Source organism: Diuraphis noxia, unplaced genomic scaffold, assembly GCF_037042655.1.
Source record: "Diuraphis noxia isolate RWA-SAM2 unplaced genomic scaffold, SU_Dnox_SAM2 contig0003, whole genome shotgun sequence".
NCBI lineage: Eukaryota > Metazoa > Arthropoda > Insecta > Hemiptera > Aphididae > Diuraphis > Diuraphis noxia.
In genome coordinates, this window is record NW_028301713.1 from 18,979,884 (window position 1) to 19,005,473 (window position 25,590).

Genomic DNA, 25,590 nt, shown 5'->3' on the forward strand with positions numbered 1-25,590 from the left:
ATGTTGTGTTTATCGTTTACACACTGGAACTGGACTAGCTTGGTTGGGCGGCCGTGCTAATTAAGTCGGCACAGGCGAACCGGCGGCGACCGATAACGCGTTTACTTAATTTATATGTTATATAATAATTCACAATCACATAATTAATACAAAATATACACTACGAAAATAAACTATAAAAAAAAAAAAAACTCTATTCCAAATAAGAACAGGCTTCGGCGGTGACCAGTTTTCGTCGTGCGGCGGTCAGGCTCCGCCTATTTTATTCCCCACTAAATCAACCACCTGTTAGTCTACCGGTGGTAACGGTGACAGCGGCAGATGTTCGGCGGAGGCGACCAATGTTTGATGCCGGTATGTGTGTGTAACGTGTACGTGTCTGCATCATAACGCGAGTATACAATGCATTTTAAGTTATTAGTTCAGGTCACTGGTCTATAATAGACTAATTACGTCACTCCCGTCGTCGCGCGACAGCGGCAGTGTTAGAAGTCCGTACTTGTATTGAAGCCACGCCCATGCGTAAAAGTCGGCCGCCGAAGCCTGTTCTTATTTGGAATAGAGTATATAATTATATGGTGACTGTTTGCGTGTGTGTGTGTGTGTGTGTGTTGGTCAATCGGCGACGGCTCGTAACCGGAGCGCGCGTATGTACGATATATTTACGTATACTAAATTATGCCGACACTATTTGGCATCAACATCCTCCCCCCGTTGAAAATCTGTTTTCAACTGCTTCTTTCCTTTCTTCTACTGGAAGGCGGCATAGCTTTACTACTGGACGCTTCAACTCCGCACCGGATCCGAGGCGCATGGTTACTACTCTTATGACACCATCCTTACCAGGATGAACACTAGTTACTCTTCCCAATTTCCACCTTGTAGGTGGTATATTTTCATCTCTTATAATAGCAATATCACCAATTTTCAACGGAGCCTTACTACTTGACCATTTTCCTCTAATCTGCAACTGAGGCAAATATTCACTGGACCATCTTCTCCAGAAGAGTTGCATAAAGGCACATCTGTACATATTTCCATCTTTTAAGGCTACTCCACGATTCCTGCCTCGGGTCGACCTCAGAGGGTAATTCGATAGGACCACCTATCAGGAAATGAGCTGGAGTTAGTGCTTCCAAGTCAGATGGATCACTGCTCATGGGCGTGAGTGTCGCGAGTTGAGGCAAGCTTCTATCTGACACAATAGTGTGGATAATTCACCAATTGATAGCTTGGCATCGCCCATCATGCGAGTTAAGTGATGCTTTGCCGCTTCCACCGCGCTCTCCCATAGGCCACCGAAATGTGGTGCTGCTGGTGGGTTAAATTTCCATTCAATGCCCCTCTGGGCTATTTGTGGCTGTGCATCCCTTACATGCGCGTACAACTCTCTTCTCGCTCCAACAAAGTTTGTACCGTTATCGCTAAATATTGTGGAACATAAGCCTCTACGTGCAGTGAATCGACGCAATGATGCCAGGAAAGCTTGGCTTGACAAATCTTCCACCGCCTACAGATGAACTGCTCTAGTGGTGAAGCATACATACACAGCTATCCAGGCCTTCACCGCTACCACTCGCCTTATACCGCTTCTTATGATAATTGGTCCAGCAAAGTCAACACCAGTAACCGCGAACGGTCGCATGACTTGAACCCTTCTCAATGGCCAATACTTCCGTCGCACCTCAGCAAGCAATGCTTGAGGGCCACAATGTAATTGCTCAAGGCGTTTTTGCTCAAATATTAATCTGGTCACCTTATGGGTTGCAGGCAAAATGATCGGGTGTCTTTGTAATATTGACAGATTAGAGTTATCCAAACGGCCACCAACTAAAATTAATCCATCCTTCAAAAATGGATGCAGGGACTTCAATTTGCTATTAAAATGTAACTCTTTCCCAGACTCCAAGGATTGTAATTCATCAAAGAAACACTCGGATTGGAGTTGTTTCAATATACACACCTCTGCAAATTGTAGCTCTCTTACCGATAAATGACCTTTACTTGGTATCGTCTTTGTCCTAACATATTCTGCAAATCTGAATAACCAAGCTGTTGCTCTCTGCAGTCGTGACCGTGACGAGTAATGTTGAACCAACTCTTGATTAGATTGGGCTCAAACCAATGCGAATCGTATTGTGCGTTGCTCAGGTATTTCTTCTTCCGCTAATATATTTCTCGGGTCTTGTTCCCAGGACTCGTCTGATGTACTTAACCAGTCAGGTCCGGACCACCAAAGTTTTGAATTTCTTATCTCTGTCACATTGGTGCCACGGGATATTATATCAGCAGGATTTTTATTTGTTCTTACGTAATTCCATTGTGATGAATTTGTGAGCTCTAAAATCTGGTTAACGCGATTGCTGACATACACCTTTAATCGATTAGATTGTGCGTTCAACCAACTAAGAACCACAGTAGAGTCTGTCCACAAGTGACATTTATACAGATCAATTTCCCAAGACTCTGTTAATTTTTGTAGTAATTGTGACAACACCAAGGCTCCATTCAGTTCAAGCCGAGGAATTGTTGAACCTTTTATCGGTGCTACACGACTCCTAGCGCACAGCAATCGAACCTGCCACGTATTTTCGGAACAGCGCGATCGTACGTATATGCAGGCACCATACGCTTCTTGTGATGCGTCACAGAAGCCATGTATCTGGAATTCATTTGAGTTGGGGAGTACCTTCCTTGGAATGGATACGTGTTGCAATTGCTCTAAATCTTTATGGAATGACTTCCAACGCTCTTGAATATCTAAAGATAGGGGACTATCCCAATCAATTTTTAAGGCCCATACCTGCTGTAAAAATATTTTACCCTTGACGAGGATTGGAGCTATAAAGCCTATAGGGTCAAACACCTTGTTCAAATCGGATAGTAGTGTCCTTTTGGTCAATTTTGATCGTGCTGAAGTTGGTATGACATTAAACCTAAACTCATCAAGAACTGGCCTCCAACAGAGTCCTAGAGACTTGAGCATTTCATCATCTCCTAACTCTAAGGTGAATAGAGGGTCCCTAACGTCCTTTCCAATGTGCTCCAGTATGCGAGAAGAGTTCGAACACCACTTTCTTAATGGTAATTTGGCTGAGGCTAGAATTGACGTTATCTCTTTGTACAATTGGATACATTTTGTTTCAGTTTCACCCCCTGACATGAGGTCATCCATATAAAAATCCCTTTTTATCGCCTTCGCAGCTCTGGGAAACCTTTCATGCATTTGTTCTGCTAACGTAACCAAGCACTGCGTTGTCATGAATGAGGCTGGCTTAGTACCATAGGTTACGGTGACTAGTCGATAAGTACGGAGAGCTTCACTCGGGTCATCGCGCCAAAGTATCCGTTGCAGATCCCAATCCTGTTCTGCTACAGCTACTTGGCGAAACATCTTCTCGATGTCTGATGAAATTACATATTGATATTTTCGGAAACGCGTAAGAATTGAGAATATATCCTCTTGTGTTCTTGGGCCTCGCATCAATACATCGTTGAGTGACAACCCTGAGGAAGTTTTCGCTGAAGCATCAAACACGATGCGAATTTTTGTTGTTAGACTTGAGCCCTTGAATACAGCATGGTGTGGTAAGTAGCATGATCGCTTAGGAATATTGGATTCGTGCAGCACTTCTTGCATGTGGCCCATCTCCAGATACTCTTTCATGAACCTTGTATACTCAATTCGTAAGTCCGCATCTTGCTGTAGTTTTCTCTCTACACTAAGAAATCTGGATGTAGCTAAACCGACACTCTGACCTAAATTAGTTAGATCCGCTTTGACGGGTAACTGCAGCACGAACCGACCCTCTTCATTTTGTTTGGCCGTGGACTGGAAATGTTCAAGCGCATGGTTCTCCTCAATAGAACATTGATTTGCCTTCGATTGTTTATTGTACAATACATCCTCGTGGCCGAGAATCACCTCCGATTCTTCTTCAACCGATCTGTTAACACTCAACAAACATGTCTGGGTCATCTCACCTGTGACTATCCAACCCAATTTGCTGTCTTGCAGATATAGCATTTCCACATCAAGCTGTATGCGACTTGGCTGTAGAATGTCAAAGAATGCACCAGCTCCAATTAATAGGTCGATTTGTTTAGAATCATAGAATTGGGGATCTGCTAACTGCGGCACTAATTCACTTGGAATTGTCCAGCCCCTCCACCGGAGTATGAATAGGTTGTAGTCGTGACATGATGACAGGCAATGTAAGACAAGATAACTTAAAATTCGATGCACCAAATCTGGATTCGACACATACATCGACACTTGTGCTAGACTGAAGAGAATTCGCGCCTATGCCACTAACTGGTAGTGTCACTCTGGCTGCTGGTAATTGTAGTTGTCTTGCTAATCCTTTAGTTATAAAGTTAACTTGCGAACCACTATCTAATATGGCATGGCATTTTCTACGTAACCCCTGATTATCTCTCACTAAAACTACAGCCGTTGATAAAAATACATGTCCATGCCCTTGATGAACTAGTAATACACTTTTTGAGCCACTTGAGGTTGAAGTTGAAACTGTATTTTCTATAGATTCATCCTCAGCAATAACATTTGAAGGATTTGCTTGTCTCTCATAATGAAGTAAGGTATTGTGCTTTCCCTTGCAAATAAAACAATTAAACCTTGATCTGCATTTATCAACGGTGTGAGATGAATGAAGACAATTAAAACATAGCTTAGCTTCACGCACAAAATTCATTCGGTCTCCAACTGCCAATTTTTTGAAGTTAGTACATGTATACAGCTTGTGCATGCTTGTGCAGTATACGCATTTCTCTCTTGCCTCGGACGATGCCAACAGTGCACCCTTTGAGTGATTTGGTTTTGGATACCTAGTTCCAGAATTGAATTTTGGAGTGGGCTTGGAGAGTTTTTTATTTAAACCTACGGCCTCTGAACTTTCTAACGCCACACACCGACTAGCCAGAAAGGATTCAAGGTCCACGTACTTAGGCAACTCAGTATTTCTCTGATGTAATTGCCATCCATGACCAGTGTTTTTGTCTAAACGCCCTGTAACTATGGTAATCAACCACGCGTCCCATAATTCAACTGGTTGGTCAAGCGCCTTCAGAGCAGCGACATGCGTGCATACATGTGAATAAAGCTCTTGCAGTGCTGACGCTGATGGTTCTTCTATCCTTGGACACTCTAGTAACGATCGTATGTGAGACTGTATTACGAGACTACGGTTGTCATATCGCTGCTTTAGCCTCTCTACAGCCACCGAATAATTACCATCACTGATCGGAATAGAACGTACCAAGTCCAATGACGGCCCTGATAAACACGAACGCAAATAGTAAAACTTCTGGGCAGTTGAATAGGAATCGTCTTCGTGAACCATAGCCCGAAAAATATCGAAGAACGAAGACCACTCTTGTATATCTCCATCGAATTTTGGTAATGGTATCGGGGCAAGCTGAGTACGATTTCCTGCAAGGCCTCCAGGTTGTGTCACATTGTGTACGGTAGTGTTTAATGCCTTGTCTGCATTGATAATTTCTTGCATCTGTGATCTTATCGTGAAATAAAGATCTTCAAATTTATTCCTTTCACCTTCGGCTTCTTCAATATCGTCCACAGCAATTAATTCAATTTGAGTCTGAATATCATCAAATTTCCTACTTAATTGAGGTATTTCTCCCTGCCTGAACTCGAGTAACGAAGCTGGTTGTTCACCGATAACGAAATTTGACACAAAGGTTTGGGCACGAGTGAGAGCCGCTTTGACAACGCCTCGCTTCCTTTTTAGTTCGGATAACATTTTTATTTCCTCTTCACTGTACATCGTGTAGTCTAATATAAGATGTAGTCACCGAATTACCAAATGGACAACCAACTATGAATATAATGAATACAACAGAGAAAGTGATTTGGGCTTCTAGAAAAGACAGTATAATTTTTAAAATTTCAATTATGGAGTAAATGATAACCGAAATTTTAGTATGTAAATGATACAGAAGACAGCTGATTGTAAACAATTAATAATCAGTGTGATTACAGATACTCGTTCAAAAATATAGATAGCCGATTTTAATGTTGTCGCAACACAAAATATAAATAATATATAATATATATTACGTACGACGGAAAATAATAGAAATCAGTTAATACCAAAGTGGATTAATATAGAAATATATACGTAATCTAATAAATTAAGTATTGCACATCACGTCGAGGTCACCAAAATGTACGGGCCGGGAACGACACAATAATAGGCCGTGACGCCCGGTCACCAAATACTTCGCGCGCTACTCTCACACACCGACCGACCTGTGTATGTGTGTATATGTGTGTATAGCGACTCGATAGAAGTGGACGGGATCGCCGATCAAAACTAAAGAGTGCTAGTGTGTGGTGGGGTGTGTAGGTGTGTACGTTTGTGGTGTGTATACTTAAAATTAAAATAAAAGGTAACACGGTTTTTGGTAACTAAGTTGCTGTAATATACAAATAATTTAAAATCCACAATATAATATAAAAATCACAGCAACAGAAAGGTATATAAAAAGTATAATAATATGGCCCTCTTGGCCCAACAGAATAAAATGAAATCTACGGCCCTACTGGCCCAACAGGTAAAAATATAATATAATGCTGCTATGTGAGCTGATATAATTATTAAATATAAATAATAGTAATATAAGTAAAGAACTCACAATTTTGTCGGTGCTCGGCTGGCCAGCTGCTACCTAACCTAGCCTATATAAATGATTGCACACACACACAGAAACTGGAAAATAAATATAATAATAATAATAATAATAATTAATAAATGTGGCGATTCGCGCCCACACAAAATAATAATACAAGTGGCGATTCGCGCCCACACAATTATAATAATACAAGTGGCGATTCGCGCTCACACAATTATAATAATACAAGTGGCGATTCGCGCCCACACAATTATAATAAAGTGGCGATTAGCGCCTTACACAATATAAAAATATATTATAAAAAGGTGGCGATTAGCGCCTTGCACAAAATATAAAATATATAAAAAATAAATGTGGCGATTCGCGCCGACACGAAAAATATAATAATTTTACGGCGATTTGCGCGCGTAGCATAAGAAGAAAATGTTGTGTTTATCGTTTACACACTGGAACTGGACTAGCTTGGTTGGGCGGCCGTGCTAATTAAGTCGGCACAGGCGAACCGGCGGCGACCGATAACGCGTTTACTTAATCTACATATTATATAATAATTCACAATCACATAATTAATACAAAATATACACTACGAAAATAAACTATAATTATATGGTGACTGTTTGCGTGTGTGTGTGTGTGTGTGTTGGTCAATCGGCGACGGCTCGTAACCGGAGCGCGCGTATGTACGATATATTTACGTATACTAAATTATGCCGACACTATTTGGCGTCAACAAATACGTTTAGACTACTACGTTTCTTCAGACTATCTGACATAAGAGTTACGCTTACCAACTATTGTACATTACTGAATTTTTCAGTGAGTCGATACTTCTAAAAACTCGTTGGTCCGTGGCAGATGTTGAATCCTTTCTGGAGAAGTTGATCAAGCTTACTTTGATTGAATTCGGTGGGAATCCTAGTCGTTTGATACGATGTATTTAAAGGATCCCGGATCCCTGCATGGTTTGGAGTAGTATGTGGGCACGTTGAGGACACTTTTATTTTTTTATCAACATTAAAAATCATAAAAAAACATAAACATTAAAAAAAACCGACCTTATATTTTTATGTTAAAAATTACAAAAAATCTAGACTTATTTGTTAAAATTACAAAAAATATAAACAATTTTTAAATGAATCTAAATTTATATTTTACCTATTAAACAATACAAAAACATTATACATACAGTTATAATAATGATAACAGTAATTCTTCTTCATAAAATGTACCTTCTATATCATAAATTTTATAATAAGCAACATTTGATATAAACACTTTTTCAATTGTAAATATTTCCTTAGACCAATTCGTTTTTAATTTATTTCTATATACATCAATTATTGATGTTAATCTAACTCTATTGTACGATATTTAATAAAGACTATGTGGATTAGTGGACTGTATTCTCAAACTTTATTAATTGTAACGAAAAATCGACTTAATATACATATAAAAAAAATATTAATTAATAAATCATCTATGTAGACGGACGGTATGCACCGACCGTGTTATCGCATAGCGCTCGTAATCGACACTGGCGACGCAACGATAGTGGGGCGGGTCGCAGCTCTTTGATACTAATCGCGCGTTTACAAAATGATATAAAGAATATTGGCAATAGTGCCGTACAATACATATAATAAAAGATAGGCCGTCAACATACCGCCCGCCTTGAAATATTCATTTTCAACACGATATACAGAAATTAATAATAAACAATAGAAATAAATTTTTTACGTATCAAACAACACACACAAAAAAAAAAAAATATATATAAACGAACAAATACATTTTTTTTTTTTTTTTTTTAATTTTTAAATACATAATATTATCATGTCAATCTGTGTTGCCTTCGAAAGGCAGCAGACATAATTGTCTTACAGCACGTTTATATACACCGTCGGCTGTTTTGACCTGCACTACCCGTATTATTTTGTCATCACCTTGCTGTGCGTTAACGACGATACCTAATCTCCATTGCAATGCGGGGATATTGTCTTCTTTAATCAAAACCACGGAACCTAATTTGATTTCCGGTCCTTTGCTGCTTGACCACTTGGCGCGTTCCTGCAACTGTCCCAAATATTCGGTGCTCCAACGTCGCCATAGTAACTGTGAACATTGAGTAACTCGGCGCCATCTCGTTAGACGATTTATGGGTACATCTAACAAATTAGGTTCAGGTATAGCGACAAGAGAGTCCCCTACTAGGAAGTGTGCGGGAGTAATACATGTAGGATCAGACGGGTCGGACGATAAGGGAGTTAACGGGCGAGAATTTAAGCAAGCTTCAGCGCGTGTTAGGAGGGTAGACAGTTCTTCAAACGTCATATTTACGTTGCTCAATAATTTGCCTAACAGCGATTTCATTGACTTCACCGCCGCCTCCCATAGACCACCGAAGTGCGGTGAGCGTGGGGGAATAAAGTGCCATGATACACCAACGTCGGTTAAAGCTTTTTTCGTACTATTTAAATGCACTTCTGACTGAAACAATTGACGTAGTTCTTTCAACTTATTGTTCGCGCCGACAAAGTTAGTCGCGTTGTCTGAATATATTGCGGAGCTTCTTCCGCGTCTGTCGAAAAATCTATTTAACGCATTTATGAACGACTGCGTCGTGAGATCGCTAACTAAATCAATATGAACTGCCTTAGTGGCGAAACAAACAAATACACAAGCATATGACTTAATTAACGGGGCTTGACGCAACAGACTGGACTTTATAACAAATGGCCCGGCGAAATCTACACCACATTTAAGAAACGGGCGCGCGGGCTCCACGCGATCACTAGGAAGGTTTCCCATAATAGGCTGTACGGTGATAGGTTTACTGCGGAAACAAATAACACATTTATGTATTATATTGCGTATCAAATTACGCCCGTTTATCGGCCAATACTTCACGCGTATTGCGGCTAATACTGCTTGCGGCCCGCCGTGCATCAAACGCTCATGTTGATCGCGCATAATAAAATTGTAAATGTACTATCAGCTGGCAGCACAATCGGGTGACGGTGTTGTATGTCAATTAATGAGGCATTTTTCAACCGACCCCCGACGCGTATTAACTCGTTCTCATCCAAGAAAGGACGTAGCCGTAATAGCTTACCTTTTGATAATAGGCCGTTACCATTTTTTAATTCACGCAACTCGCTAGCAAAATGAGTGGCTTGTACCATTTTTATTAGCGCCGTCTTCGCGTTATCCAACTCACCGACACTAAGCGAACCACTACATTTTGTACCTTGTAATAACGCATTATTTTTGAAACGCAAACACCATGCAGTTATCCGTATACATTTTGATAACGACGAATAACGATGTAAAATCGTTTCATCTGCTGCCGCAGCTACCATGACGAACGTCTTGTCCTTTTTTGTTTCTATCTCACTAATATTTGCATCGTACTCGTTAAGTGATATGTTCAACGATGATTCTGGCCACTCACAGTCGTTCTGCTGCAACCAGGTAGGACCGAACCACCATAATTCATTTTCAGCCAGTTTTAACGGACAGCAACCTCTTGAAATTAGGTCGGCGGGGTTTTCGCTCGTTTTGACGTGATTCCATTCAGACTGTAATGTACTGTCCTGTATTTCGCCTACCCTATTGGCTACAAAAGATTTATACCTTATAGACTGTGATGCAATCCAAGAGAGAACGATAGTTGTGTAGTGATCACGTCGGCTACAGGTATCAGTAGTCAAGGATGATGTTTGGAAGGTGACTCTTGAGTTAATTACACAACGTAGAATTCTTCTTAATTAGATTAATTGTTTATTTATTGTGATAAAACATATATTTATTTATAACATGAAAGCTGAATGTAAGTTAAGTATTCTGAATGATAGAATAAATTCGGTTTGATTCGAATATTTTCTAAGTTCAAAATATTGTTTATAAGAAATTTTCTAAGTCCAATGAATTAAATTAAACAACAGACTGGCGTGAAGGTGCTCTGGCTAGTCTGGTCAAGTCGCGTCTGAATACAGGCCGTTTCGGGGTCTCTTATATAGTGCTACCCTCTACTCCCCATAGTCTACTTGCTCTTGTCGCTGTTCTCACGGATGTGGTAAAGTTATCTAGATTGACGGAAATGCCACTCGCCCACGTACGAGCTAAATGCGTATCCCATGCGGCTACAGACTTCGATAATTTATATTATTATTAACATTATTATTATGTAAAAATATACATTATAATATTACATTATGACATTGTTTCTTGTAACTTTTGTAATGATGCATAACCCCACATCCTGTGCACACCTATCAACGATCTTTCATAGTCGTCTAACCACATGATTTCGTGTTGCCCTAACGTTAATGATTTCCACGAAATGCTTTCTCTCTTATAATTTACAAAGTTGGTCGCACCCTACCCTATCTTGGTTCGGCTGGTACCTAGTTAACCGTGAACTAGACAATGCGGGACGCTAGTCCATAGCACCTCCCCTATAAAAAATTGATTTATGTTTTTAAAGACAGAAATCAATCAATCTGTGTACAATATAGTTATGTTACATTAATATTTTCACAAGTTCAAACAACTTGTTTACAATACAATTTTCATTAATTTCATATTTTATGTTTTACATTCAATATTACATATGCATGAAGCATTTACAATTATATATTATTACATTTCATGTTTGTCATTTTTGATTACAATAGTATTTTTATTAGTACATTAAAATATATAGTTAGTATTACAATATATATATATTTCCTTTAATATGTTAGTATATTTGGTTAGTGTTAGTTTTTATATTAAGTGTTACTCACCCTTTTATATAATATTAATTCCCATAATCCCATATAATTACATTAAAATATATCATTCCCATATGTTTCCTTATTTCTATGTGAATATAAAGTGATTAAATAATACATTTTTTTTTTTTTTTTTTTAATTAATTGATTAATATAATATGAATAACTTATGTCTAATATTATCCCTTACCACTTTATTATTTCTATGTTATTTACTTAAAGAATATTTTATTTTTATTTATTTAATTATTATTTTTTTTTTAAATTTTATTCTCAAATTCCTTATATATAATATATATATATTATTGTCATTTATTTTATTTGTCATTTTGTTTTACTATTGTTTATTTTAGTGGATTATCATCCATTCAATCTTTGATGCGCGACTCAAAAAACTATTATATAAAAAAAAAGTTTTTCAAGACGAACATGGTGTTCGAATCGATTGTTATTATTTTGATTTTTAATTACCGTTGTGATTTTATCTTTCTCGTGTAGCTCAGATTATAATGATTTTATGTATTTTTTATATAGTATTTTTAACATGTGAACCACTAGAAGTCACAACTATTATTATTCAAATATTTAAAATTCATAATCAGACTTCTAATTGTTCAACTGTCTCTGTTACTCTTTCGTGTAGATACATGCCCAAGTTAAATTACAAGAATCAAACACAGATCCATTCTGATTATAAGATCTCTGTTAGAATTCTCATAATTCGTAATGACTGTACTAATATTCTCTTTTATAGCAGAAATTTAAATATTATATTTAATGATTTTACTAAATTACTTATACTTATTAAAAAAAAATTTAAATTTTATATATATTTAAATTCATTTTTTAAAATTAACCTAAATTAAACTTTATAATAATATTTATTAACTGTTGTAGTAGTATTTTTTTTTCTTTTGTGTATTTACTTTACATTGAATCCTTACGTATTTTTGTTTTTTTTTTTTTAAAATGTCTTATTAGATTATCGTATTTCACTTTCCTTACCATAAAATCAAAAATACATTTTGTCAATTTTACATCAGTTCTTGGATCGTGAGCATACGTTAATCTATGTTTTTTATTACAAACCATCCCGTGTGTTTCCTCTAAATTCAATAGTCTTCCTGTTTTTTTGAATGTACCTATTTCGTACTCGAAGATTGTCCTTTTTGTATTTAAGTTTTCTAATAATATGGTAAAAGTGCCATTGAATTTAGTGTCATAACACGTTATGTTTAATACTGGGAATCTGTTTATGTCTAATCTTTTTAAGACGTTTAAATCCGAATTTCCGTTCCAAAATACTACTACACTAGTTTTGTCTCCTTTTGTGATATAATTTTCAATAAATGACGGACTTAGGTTGTTTAGAGTTGATCTTAAACTTTTGTCTAGTTGTTCTAGGCAAAGCTTTTTGCAGTACTTCTTTGCATTTAAATATTCTTTTTATCTCCTTCTTGGCCAACAGTAGTTCATGATTTTTCATTGGTCGTATTTCGTCATGAAGTGGCAAGAGGAGTGGTCTCCCTTCAAGTTTGCGTACCTTACACTAGTTACACTTGTCCAAACTGTTTGATATTGCTCCTGATATCAACACCATACTCGTCCTATTCACCATTGAAAATTCAATGTCCATTATCACGAACTTGTGTGACCTTTTTCTGTTACAATAAAGTTTCTCTATATAAGTTATTTTAACTTTTAATTTAATAATTATGTTTCATAATACGAGTATAATGGCTTATATTCTAGTTATTATTTACTTAATCTATATTTTGGTTTTATAATTCTAAATTTATAATTTTCTTTTTTTTTTACTCAGGTATTATTTCTTATACCATTATTTAACATTTTATCATCGTTTGGCCAAATCCATGCCCTATCTCTAGTCTCATTGAAACTTTTAAGTGCTGAATTTGCCATTCTTTCGTAAATAACTAATTGTTCTATCGTCTCATCTCCTTTTAGTGTCGGTGGTTGCTCGTTCCAATAGAATATAGTCGCAACACCCACCGGCTTCTTTTTCTTTTCTCCGTTGACACAGATATGCAATCAGTTAATCACGTCTATAACATTCATTCATTTTTTCACTTTTTATTATTCTATTATTTACCTCTAATTTAATGACTATTACACGTTTAGATTATTATACTTTATAATTATTTTTACTATTTTAATTTCCTATATATATTTTAGTGAATTATATTCCTATTGCGTTTAATACTATCATTTCTATTTCTAATTCTAAAGAAACTTCCTATGTGGAAATTTATTCCACTCACTTATTCTAATATTATTATTATTATTTCATATTAAATTTCCGTTACTTCAATTTCTGGTATTTCCATCAATTGTTGCATCGCGTACCTATATCTGTTTCTATCTACGCATTTATATCTATTATGTAGTATTATTATTATTAACATTATTGTTATCAGGAACGTACCTGAAATAACATACATTATGTAACTAAATATTTTATTATTTCCCATTCTGGTATTATCTGTATTTTTTACATCCTTTTTTAAATTTTTTAATTGTATTATATATTTCTGTTCTGTGATATTTTCGTTATTATTATTGGTGGATTCTGTATAACCTAGTTCATATAATTCCGTATTTGTTGTTAAATCATTCTTAAACGTAGTTTGTTCCGTTACTTGTGGTATCGTTAAACTTGAATTATACATCATAGTTGTTATTTTAGCTATGTTATTTGTAGTTAATATTTTATCAATGTTGGTACTATTGCTACTTAATGTTGTTATATTTATTTCCTCTTTATTTGTAGTTATGGTTACATTTTGATTTTTTAGTATATAATTTTCTGGTTTTAACGTTGTATATGTTTGTTTTTGTTTAGATATTATATAATTTGTATAATTGTTTATTAATTTAAATTTTAGGAAATTGTATGTTACTGGTATTTTTATAGGTTCGTATTCCATTCCATCTACACTTTTTATGTACATTGTACATTATTTTTGTAAATAATATGTTAATGGTACTTCTACTAATTCAATGTCAAATAGTGGTGGATCTCTTATCATTATACATTTGATTCGTACTAAAGCTATGTTACATGGTTTTGCTAAAGGTAATTCGAATTCGTCGTCAAATTCACCCGATACATTTTTAATTTTTACATTGTCCTCATAACTATACGAAATTGTTGTTCCCACCACATAGTCTCCAATCGCTGTTTGTTGTCCTTTGACTGCCCATATGATCATTAATCTATAATATTATCAATTTAACTTATTATACTTATTTATATCTTATAATTATTCTTATTTCTAATTTAGTGTTTTTTTTTCTCTCTTTTTTTTTTTTTTTTACAAGTTAACTTTAACTTATTAAATCCCTGCAACGATATCTGTTTATATGTCCGTGATTTTGTGTCACGTCATACATAAATCTCGTTATGTTTCGTATAATTATTTCTAATTCTTCTTCCGAGAAAACTTCGTTTAGCATAAAATTTGCCCTTTTTATGTGTTCAAATAAACATTTAGGTATTTGATTCTTTCCCACAGTACTGGTATCGTGTTCCCCAAGTATAATTCGTTTTTCCAATTCTATCACGAATCTTTTGTTCCTATTCCTACAATTAAAATAATAATTTTTTTTTTTTATGTCAATTTTACTTAATTCTATTTATCTTAAATTTATATATTTATATTTGCTCATTATTATCGTAATATTTCTTTACATCATTTTTGTGTACCGTCACTTGTTTTCTGTTTCGTAAAATAATTATATTTTCCGTGTCTAACACGTCTAAAACTTCATATGGTCCCTTCCATAAAGGACTTAATTTATTTTTTTGTGTATTATCTTTAAGCAATATTAAATCTTTTACGTTATAATTTTCGTTATGCTTTTTTTTATCGTATTGTTTTTTTGATTTTATTTTTCTATTAATTAATCTTTCCCTAGCAACTTGATGTGACAATTGCATTTTGTATTTTAAATCGTAAATATAGTCATCATAATTATATCTAGGTTCCGGATTACACTTTAATTTAACTGGTATATCGATTTCTCTCCCGTATACTAACGCATATGGCTGATAATTTGTCGCCGTGTGTTCCGTTGTGTTGTATACAAACAATGCGTATGGTAATAATTTATCCCAGTTTTTTAAATCTTTATCCACGTAATGTCTTAGATATTCGGCTAGTGTTCTATGTGATCGTTCTAAACTACCGTTTGTTTGTGGATGGTAAGGACTCGAATTTATTTTATTTATTTTTAATAATTTGCATACTTCCGCGAAAATTTTACTAAGAAAATCTGTACCCTGATCTGTCAAAATTGTCTCTGGAAGACCGTGGACACAAACAAATCCTTCTACGAAAGCTCTCGCTACATTATTTGCTGTATGATTTTCAAGAGGTATTGCTAACGAATATTTCGATAAATCGTCCATCATTGTTAAAATATACGTATTTCCTGTTTCAGTGGTTAATAAAAGTCCTACAATATCTAAAAATATTTTTTCAAATGGTTTAGTACTTGTCGTAGTAATGACCATCGGACTTCTATGGTGTTTATTTGTATTTTTGTTCGTTTGACACGAAGGACAATTTTTTATATATTCTTTTACTTCTTCCTTTAAATTTGGCCAATTAAATTGTCTTTAGTAGGGTAAAAAAGCCACTACTGGAACCACCGCCACCGCCACCACCACCACAGCCACCGCCACCACCACCACCACAGCCACCGCCACCACCACCGCCACCGCCACCGCCACCGCCACCGCCACCGCCACCGCCACCGCCACCGACACCGCCACCGCCACCGCCACCGCATCCCACCGCCACCGCCACCGCCACCACATCCCACCGCCACCACATCCCACCACCACCACATCCCACCGCCACCACATACCACCGCCACCACATCCCACCGCCACCACATCCCTCCGCTCCTTGCCCAGCCTTAGGTGCCGCCGTCGGTACACCGCTCCCCGCCCCGCCACCACATCACACCGCCACCACATCCCACCGCCACCACATCCCACCGCTCCCTGCCCCGCCATAGGTGCCGCCGTCATCCGACGAAGATTTATAAATACGTATATATTTTTTATTTTTTATTTATTTATTTTTTTTTTGAGAAAGAAAAGGTACAATATTTGTTTAAGGCAAAAGGTTACAAAAATATATAATATATATTTTTCTAATGTAAAATTGATAGATTAATAAATCATGTTATATATATGTATAGTTTTTTTATTATAATGAATTTTTTATTTAACAATTAATATATAATAGGTGTTAGGTATTAGATTCAATACAAGCTTTTAGTAGTAATTTTTCATCATTTGCGTATTCTTCACCCCAGACAAATCTTTCCAGTGCTTCAAGACAAATATCATCAGCCTCTTCACAGCCCCAAAAGTCGATATCATTTTGTTTATCTATGATAATAGTACATATTTTGTATACTCAATGCATAAAACAATAATAAAATGAACATAATACCGTTTGTTTGTTGTTGGCCAACACAATCGTCAGATTTATGCCTAGCGTCGTTTCTAACCTAAAACAGCATAATATAAAGTTGGTAAGTACTACAATAATATTTTGTCATACTAACTTCGGCAACAGAAATATTGTCTTCCTGGCTTAATAAATGTTCATAAAACACACGTCTCGGTGTATTTGATAGCTAAAAAATATACATAGATTTATATAGATATATAATATCGTATGTATAAATAAACTTGCCATTTCATCAAACTCTCCATTCGCTAAAAAGTCAATGAAGCCCACTGAAACGTTAGGTGTGTTTATATCAGATGCTTGACTGTTGTACGACATTTTAAAAAAAATCTTGGAAACGTTGAAATTTTTTAATGTGTATAAAAAATTATTAGGCACATGAAAAGTATTCACGATGAACGCAAATGATGCATATACTCAGTACCGTGGATTCGATTAACATGACTGTAGTGACCATGTTTGTCTACATTATTTTATTACACGGGGTGTGTGTGTGTGTGTGTGTGTGTGGGTGTGGGTGACACAAAGTCCATGCCGGCATTGTGTGCAGGCATTTGTGACTTTGTGTGGGTGACAGTATGCCACCGAGATGTTTTCGCACACTCAAAATTGCAATTCGACACGTGCACCAGGTAGACAAAGAAGCTGCTATCATTTTTTTTTTTTTTTAATATCCAACACTTAAAATCCCTCCCATTTCAATATGAATGAAAAATAATGAAACATTATCTTATTAAATCAGTATAAGTCGTAATTTGTACTAAAAAGATTTGTGTTATTAAAAGATGTTTAATTTCAAAGTGATATTTTTAAATTTTTTTATAAATACACTAGGATTCGATCGTCGCAATCGTCCTCAAAATGAATTCAATATTCCTTTCTTATTTCAGCCGTAAGTTTAATATTATCATTGTTATTATTATTACTATTATTTCATTAACCATATTTGATGTTTAGTATTGAACCAATCATACCGTCACCACCAATCGATTTAGACCATGTTTTCTGGATGATAGAGCAGATTATAGCCGACGCTAATGCCCAAACAGAAAATACACAACAACAACATTTTTTTATTTCGTGAGTTTTATATTATTATAATATTTTTTTTTTCTAACATCTAAATTATTTATAGTAGTGACGACGAAGAAATGTCAGAAGTGTTTTCTCCAAACATATCATCGGATGAAGATTTGTAATAATAAATGATATTTTAATGAATTTTTTTTATTTTTTCAAATATTATATAATACAAGTTAAAAAAAAAAAACTTAATCTACGGCTTGATTTATATTTCTCTTTTGATATGATTGCCTTTGGTCTGTAGACATCAGGATAAAACTACTCCGGTAAGGCTGATGCTCTTAACCATCCCCTTGCCAGCTGTTCAGTTGCATTAAGTGTCAGTTGGGCTACAAAACACGGCTTTCTTGTTGGTATAGCGTCACTGATTGTCGCCGGATCGATGTGCAGCAAATAGTCTGCCAATACATCTAATTTGGTATTCTTGGGTATTGGCATTAAAGTTCCGAGAGCTCCACAAATTTCACATGCCTGTAGTAATACTTTACCCCGTATTTCATTTATTTTTGTATTAATTACTTCTTGTATGTTGTCCTTTATGTGCAATAAACGAGATACATTTTTTTCACTCAGCTGAATACACTGGTCATCGAGTATGCATTTAATTGAAAAATAGTTGGATACACGGCATTTGACTACCGACACGACCTTGTTTTCGTCTGAATGAAGATACTTTGACTCCATGAACGTTTTCTTCTCGAGAACAGGTACAAGCGATTCAAAAAATTCGGTACTCATTTTCACGCGTTGAGAATTTACGTTAATATGAACAACACAATTCATTAAAGAGGCTGGATCGATCCCTATATTTAAAAACACGTTGTCATCCAAGAAAAAGGTTGAACAGTCAATAAGTTGATTAGACATTATGAAACACTGGAGGTTATAAGCACCAATTCTGAGAGACAAGGCTACACTGAGATTTATAATAAGTACCTATTACGTTTCATGAAAAATTAAAACACTATTAAGCATTTTTTTTTTTTTTTTTTCCTGGTAATACGAGAATGCTGACATATTTTTTTTTTCTCTCTCTTCGTTATATACGGGTATTGTACAGTATCACTGATTTAGTACTGTTTTCACAGTGATATCGCTCTGGTGTGTTTATTGAAATAATAATTCAAAATGTTTAAATGTGATCAATGTGTTTCTGTTTTCTCGCGGAATGATGCTTTGTTCAGGCATATAAAGTACCATAGTAGTACTAAACAATTTAAGTGTACTATTTGTCTAAATAATTTTACTAGAAACGATTCTCTCCAACGACACATGAAAAGTATTCACGGTGAGTAAATTTTATACAATATTAGGATTCTATCGGTGAAAATATTATTTTTATCACTATGCTTATATTATTTTCAACCGCTCGCGAGCGTGTGTGTGTGTGCGCGCGCTCGCGCGCTATATTCCAACCATATAACACTGATTTTTATTTTTCACTTAATAAATTAATACTCGTATAATAAAATATGCTATCCGAGCGTTAAAAGGGGTTTAGTATATACAACCCTACGTACATGATAGTAGTATTTAATTCGCGTTTGAAATAACAGTATTGTTCCATTTTAGGTATTTTAAACAGTAATGCACAGACTATTACAACTACAGCTACAAGTAATGCACAGCCAATTACAACTTCAGCTACAACTACAAGTATGATTTATATACATATTTATAGTTAAATAATTTACATAATTTATATTTTACAGATGATACAACCTTTGAAGATGATGATGATTTTTGTATTGCAGTGTTAGATGAGACCGAAAAAAGTGGCTTATTTGAAAGTACGATACATATTATAATTTTATGACAATATTTATTTGTTTGTTTTTTCAGATCGGTCTAGAATGATTGAAATATCTGATAATATTTACGTCGAGGATATACCACCTGGCTCTTCGAACCAATGTATGTATGTATAATATTATCTTTAGTTATATGACCCGTTTATTCAATTAATTATTTTAGGTACACCCAGGCGAAATCATAAGCGTCCAGTGCCTGAACAATCGAGATACGATGGTATTTATAGTTATAACTTTTTAGTTTTAATATTATACTTATATATATTTTTTTTTTTTTTATGTAGTTAATAATTCCGAAACATCGACCTACAATATAAGAACAAAACGTCGTAGATTATTAGAAGTTTTACAAGGCGGTTTTAATTTAATCAATTCTTCTTTAAACGAGATATGCAGAGAATATTATACAAGAAATTTCGACACCCAATTATTAAATTATAAAACATTTTTAAATAACACTAAACCACATTTAATCCAGTTAATTAACAGTTTTGACGGCGAAATAAAATACAACCTGAAATTGGAAGCGACATACCACAATCCTAAAATTCCCGAATCTGATGAAAACAGGGCTTTCAAAACTGCGGCAAAAGAATTTTTTCTGGCTAATGATATTCACAAACAAATAGAACAAGATTATAATAAATTACTGGAGGAACAGGAAGTGTATAAGTCAAAAGGCAGTGGACTTACACTTAAATCTATTGATGGGCTGCTAGTAGGTGTCTATAAATATATTCCGTTAAGAGGGTCGTCATACATACAACTTCCGAATGACATAAAATTAAAAAAGTGTGTGATTAATTGTCAAAACAGCGATGACATGTGTTTCAAATATTCAATTCTATCTAGACATGTCAATCAACACATTGCTCATAGAGTAGGAAAACATTACGACGATCTCGAAAACCTCTACGATTTTTCTCATTTAATTTATCCGGTAAACTATAAAGACATAAAGAAACAATTTGAAAAATTCAATCCGACAGTTTCAGTTAATGTTTACGGATTAAAAAACGGATCCCGAACAATACAGAACAAACATGCATCAAATAAACCTGATATGACTATCGTATATCCCCTTAAAACATCTACGGAAAAAGATAACCACTACGATTTGCTATTAATATCTAATAACACGAAACATCACTTCTGTTTGATAACCAATTTTTCGAGACTTATTAATAATCAAATGACGTCAAACAAACATTATTCGGAGTATTGCAAAAGATGTTTATCTAAATTTAACAACACACCAGCAAAAACCGCTATTGAGGGCCTGCGTTACCACAAGCAATTCTGCGGGGATCATGAATCAATTTCGCCGATTATGCCAACACCTAACACAAAAGTCAAGTTTGATAAAGTGGAACATACTCAGTTCCACCCGTTCATAATATTCGCTGATTTTGAAAGTATACTAGAAAAAAATAATGCTAATGCAGGTCCTAACACTAAGCTTATTCAAAACCATAATTGTATGAGTTATTGTATACATGTAGTATCAAATAACGTTCCTGAAGCGCTGTTGAAAAAATTTAAAATACCTAGGAAACCTATTGTTTATAGAGGAAATGAAAATACGAGTTACGATTCGATAGCTCTGCGATTCGTGAAAGATGTAACCGAAATTGCAAATCGAATTGATATGCTTTTATGTACAAATATAAGTATTAAGATGACAGCGGATGACATTTTAAAACACTCTAAAGCAACAAAATGTCAGGTGTGCGATAAATCGTTTGTTTTAAACGATGTCACTAAAGTTGAAGATCATTGTCACTTAACTGGGAAGTTTAAGTGTACATTGTGCAGTTCGTGCAACCTTAAACTGAAGCGTCCGGACTTTGTGGCATGTGTGTTTCATAATTTATCAAATTACGATGCACATTTTATCGTTCGAAAACTTTGGTTTGACAATAAAAAAATTTCAGTCATCCCCAACAGCGAGGAGAAGAATATGTCATTCACAAAACATATTAATAACCGGTTTAGTATTAGATTTATAGATTCGTTGAGGTTTATGAGCTCGAGTTTGTCCAGCTTGGCAAATGATTTAGTTGCGGCAGGTCAAGACAAATTTAATGAAACGTCGAAAGTATTCACAAAAGATGAATTACCATTAACAACGCGAAAAGGTTGTTTTCCTTATGAATATTTGAGCGATTGGGGCAAACTAAACGAAACATCTCTTCCGGCCAAACATACATTTTATTCCTCGCTTCAGGATGAGCACATTCCAGACGAAGATTATGAACATGCACTTAAAGTATGGGATAAATTTAAGTGTAAAAATCTGGGTGAATACAGTGACTTGTATTTAAAAATTGACACCCTCATACTGGCAGATGTGTTTCAAAATTTTAGAAATTTATGTTTTAAAATTTACGGCCTCGACCCGGCTTATTATTACACTGCCCCAGGGTTTTCTTTTGCATGTATGTTAAAACATACTAAAGCCGAGATTGAGTTAATATCTGATTATACGATGTTGCTCGCGGTGGAGAAAGGAATCAGGGGTGGAATGACGCAGGCTAGCAAACGATATTCAAAGGCTAATCATCCTGACGCAACCAGTTACGATTCCAATAAAGAACATAATTACATTATATACATTGATGCATGCAATTTGTACGGGTGGTCTATGAAGAAAAAATTACCTTTAAATAATTTTAAATGGTATGAAGGCGACGTTAATTCGGCGTTATCATTGTTAGAACAACTGGATGAAAATTCAAATATGGGTTTGATCTACGATGTTGATGTGTCATATCCCGATACTTTGCACGATGAGCACAATGATTTACCTTATTTACCGGAAAGAATAAAACCTGATGGCAGCAATGTTACAAAATTATTTGCGACGTTCCACGTCAAGAAACATTATGTTGTTCATTATATGGCACTCAAACAGTCAATTTCGGCGGGACTAGTAGTGGATAAGGTACACAGAGTCGTACAATTTAATCAAACTGCTTGGCTTGCACCGTATATAGATAAGAACACAGAAATGAGAAAAAATGCAAAAAATAAATTCGAGGAAAATTTTTTTAAGCATATGAATAATGCCGTAAGTTAAGATAGAACTAATTATTATTATTATTATTAATATGTAATGATTTATTTATTTATTTTTACAGATATTTGGAAAAACGATGGAATCTAAACGCAATCGCAAAAAAATTGAACTCGTCACTGACGCCTTGAGGATGCAAAAACTTGTTAACAAACCTACGTTTAAGGACGTCACAATATATAGTGAAAATTTGTGTGCTGTACACCTGAAGAACATAGAAATATCATTTGACAAACCTATTGCATGCGGGATGGCTATATTAGATATTTCAAAAATTCTAATGTACGACTTCCATTATAATGTCATGAAAAAACATTACAAGAATAATATTTCTTTAATGTACATGGACACAGGTATTTTTATTCTTTGTATATAAATACTAAATATTCAATTACATTATTAATTTTTTCAGACTCATTCGTATATGATGTTGTAACAAACGATTATTACAATGACCTCGCATCCAATCCCGATATATTACATCGCATGGACACGTCGAATTTACCAAAACATCACCCATGCTATCGAGAAGAAAGAAAAAAGGTTCCCGGGATGTTCACCGATGAAGTTGAAGGGGAATTCATTGATGAGTTTGTAGCTCTTAGAGCTAAATCGTATGCCTTTTCAGTGTCTGGTTTAGAGACAATCAAAGCCAAGGGTGTCAAAAAACATGTAATTAAAAATAACTTGACGTTAGAAGACCATAAGAAATGCCTGTTTAATGAAATCGGTCAAGATCCATTCAGAGAAATGTATTCTATACGATCATATAAACATAGAATCCATACTATCTTATCTAAAAAGCTCGCACTGAATTCTTATGACGACAAACGGTATGTGCTCGAAGATGGAATTAACACATTAGCTCATGGTCATTACAGAATCGAGTGACTTGAGCTATATAATATATATCATTAAATAATAATTTAATTATATGTTTTACTCAATATGATGGAGAGCCTACAACAAATAAAAACACGGAGTCTTCATTATATATTTTTTTTCTTTATTTATAAACTTGCAATTTTAATCAATTGAAAATATGTATATAATATATATATATATATATATATAGTGTAATTTTACAATGTCGAAAAAAAAAATTATAATCTTAAAAATTATTAACATACCATTTTTTTAATGCAAATACTTTATACAATGTACATTGTTTTGGATTGAAATCCTTATGAAAAATACAGCATGGTAGTGTTTCTCCGTTCAATTGACAAATCCGTGGACATTCAAAACTTTCAAAGTTGAATACTGTGGCATGTGGCATAAACTCGTTGATAATCTGTTGTTTTTGAGAGCCCTTAACGTAAATTCTATCGAATTTTAACGATTGAAATATTTTCTGTATTTCTCCATACTCTACATCACCATATTCCAACGTTAAACCGTGATATAAACGCTTCAGCCAACTGTTTACGCTTCGACTTTTTGCATCTTGTTTTAAAGATGTATGTTTAAATATCCAGTGTTGGTTGGACCATGTTTCAGTATCTACTATAGACATTTCTTTGATAAAGTACTTGTTGTTGACTCCGAGAATGCACTGAACGTCCAAGATAGCCGACGACATGGTGTGACATAAAATGGAATTTTTTAAATAATAATAATTCGTTGTACCGAACGGATTGACTTCTGAACAACCACTGAAACTATTTTTTAACATCATCCTTATGTATCCATGAATTATGGGAATTGTCAAATCCCACCCACTTGACATATATCTGGTCCCCCTTCTTTCGTACAATTTTTTCAATTAAATAATCATTTGGATAATTGGTTTTAGATAATTCTTCGGTGTAAAAACAGCCGGCTATTGGACCATCATTATAATCGTGTAACTGATAAGTTGGTGGTATTGTTTTATTTATTTTTACTATTGTAAATATTTCTGTTGACCAATTGGGTAAATACCCTTTTGTGAAAACTCCTTTGTGAATGCTTATTCGAACTTTATCGCCGACATGAAATTTTACTTTTCTATTAGTGATTGTACGTTGTTTCAAAGTAACTAGTGAAGGATTTTCGTCTGCATGCAATGGTGTCATCCCAATCGTTCTGTGTTTCGCATTGTTGTAATTATTGATTAGGTCAGGTAAAATTGATATCCATTCTTGTGAACCCAGAGCAGTAAATTCTCTATACATGTTTGTTTTTAAAGTTCGATTAAACCTTTCCACAAAACAGGCTTTTGTCGTGGAATATGTGCTATACTTTTTATATTATGCTTAGTCATTAACATGTCAAACTTTGAATTATAAAATTCTTTGCCATTATCTACCTGCAACAGTTTGGGCGATCTATCTACAAGTATTGTAGACATGGCTTTGGTCACTTCACACCCTGTTTTTGTTTTCAATGGTATGGCCCAGGCGAATTTCGTAAAACAATCAATCACACAGAGAATATAATTATATCCTTTGTTTTTCTTTGAAAGTGGAATCATCTCGACCAAGTCAGCCTGCCACAAATCGTTTTTTCCATACACATTTACTCTTCGCCTCGTATAATTTTTCCTAGCCGGTCTGTGAAGTTCGATAGCTATGTTGCGTTTATACATTTGGTATTTTCCTTGTTATACCAGATTCGTACAGTTCTTCAAAAATAGATAATATTTCGTTTGAAACCCCAGTGTTTCCAGCAGATTGAGA

General features: G+C 34.9%; 4 protein-coding genes and 2 pseudogenes across 4 annotated transcripts; 1 reads left to right on the forward strand and 5 right to left on the reverse strand.

Annotated features, from left to right (window-relative positions):
* Positions 1-1,156: 1,156 nt before the first annotated feature.
* LOC107170765 (uncharacterized) lies at positions 1,157-4,027 on the reverse strand. Its single transcript, XM_089223237.1, has 3 exons — positions 2,123-4,027; positions 1,515-2,062; positions 1,157-1,424 (listed from the first exon to the last, which is right to left on the reverse strand). Exons 1-3 carry the CDS (start codon positions 4,025-4,027, stop codon positions 1,157-1,159), a joined length of 2,721 nt encoding a protein of 906 aa, XP_089079363.1.
* Positions 4,028-4,145: 118 nt separating this feature from the next.
* Positions 4,146-5,807, reverse strand: LOC149056934 (uncharacterized). Its single transcript, XM_089223238.1, has one exon. It carries the CDS (start codon positions 5,805-5,807, stop codon positions 4,146-4,148), a length of 1,662 nt encoding a protein of 553 aa, XP_089079364.1.
* A 2,704-nt stretch (positions 5,808-8,511) lies between these two features.
* Positions 8,512-9,130, reverse strand: LOC149056935 (uncharacterized). Its single transcript, XM_089224986.1, has one exon. The coding sequence runs from the start codon at positions 9,043-9,045 to the stop codon at positions 8,512-8,514; it is 534 nt and encodes a 177-aa protein (XP_089081112.1). The 5' UTR covers positions 9,046-9,130.
* A 490-nt stretch (positions 9,131-9,620) lies between these two features.
* On the reverse strand, positions 9,621-13,098 carry LOC149056936 (uncharacterized; annotated as a pseudogene).
* Positions 13,099-16,732: 3,634 nt separating this feature from the next.
* LOC149056937 (uncharacterized) lies at positions 16,733-17,324 on the reverse strand. The gene is made up of 4 exons (XM_089221817.1): positions 17,186-17,324; positions 17,055-17,126; positions 16,940-16,997; positions 16,733-16,875 (listed from the first exon to the last, which is right to left on the reverse strand). The coding sequence occupies exons 1-4, from the start codon at positions 17,276-17,278 to the stop codon at positions 16,733-16,735; spliced, it is 366 nt and encodes a 121-aa protein (XP_089077943.1). The 5' UTR covers positions 17,279-17,324.
* Positions 17,325-19,315: 1,991 nt separating this feature from the next.
* On the forward strand, positions 19,316-23,848 carry LOC149056938 (uncharacterized; annotated as a pseudogene).
* Positions 23,849-25,590: the final 1,742 nt, after the last annotated feature.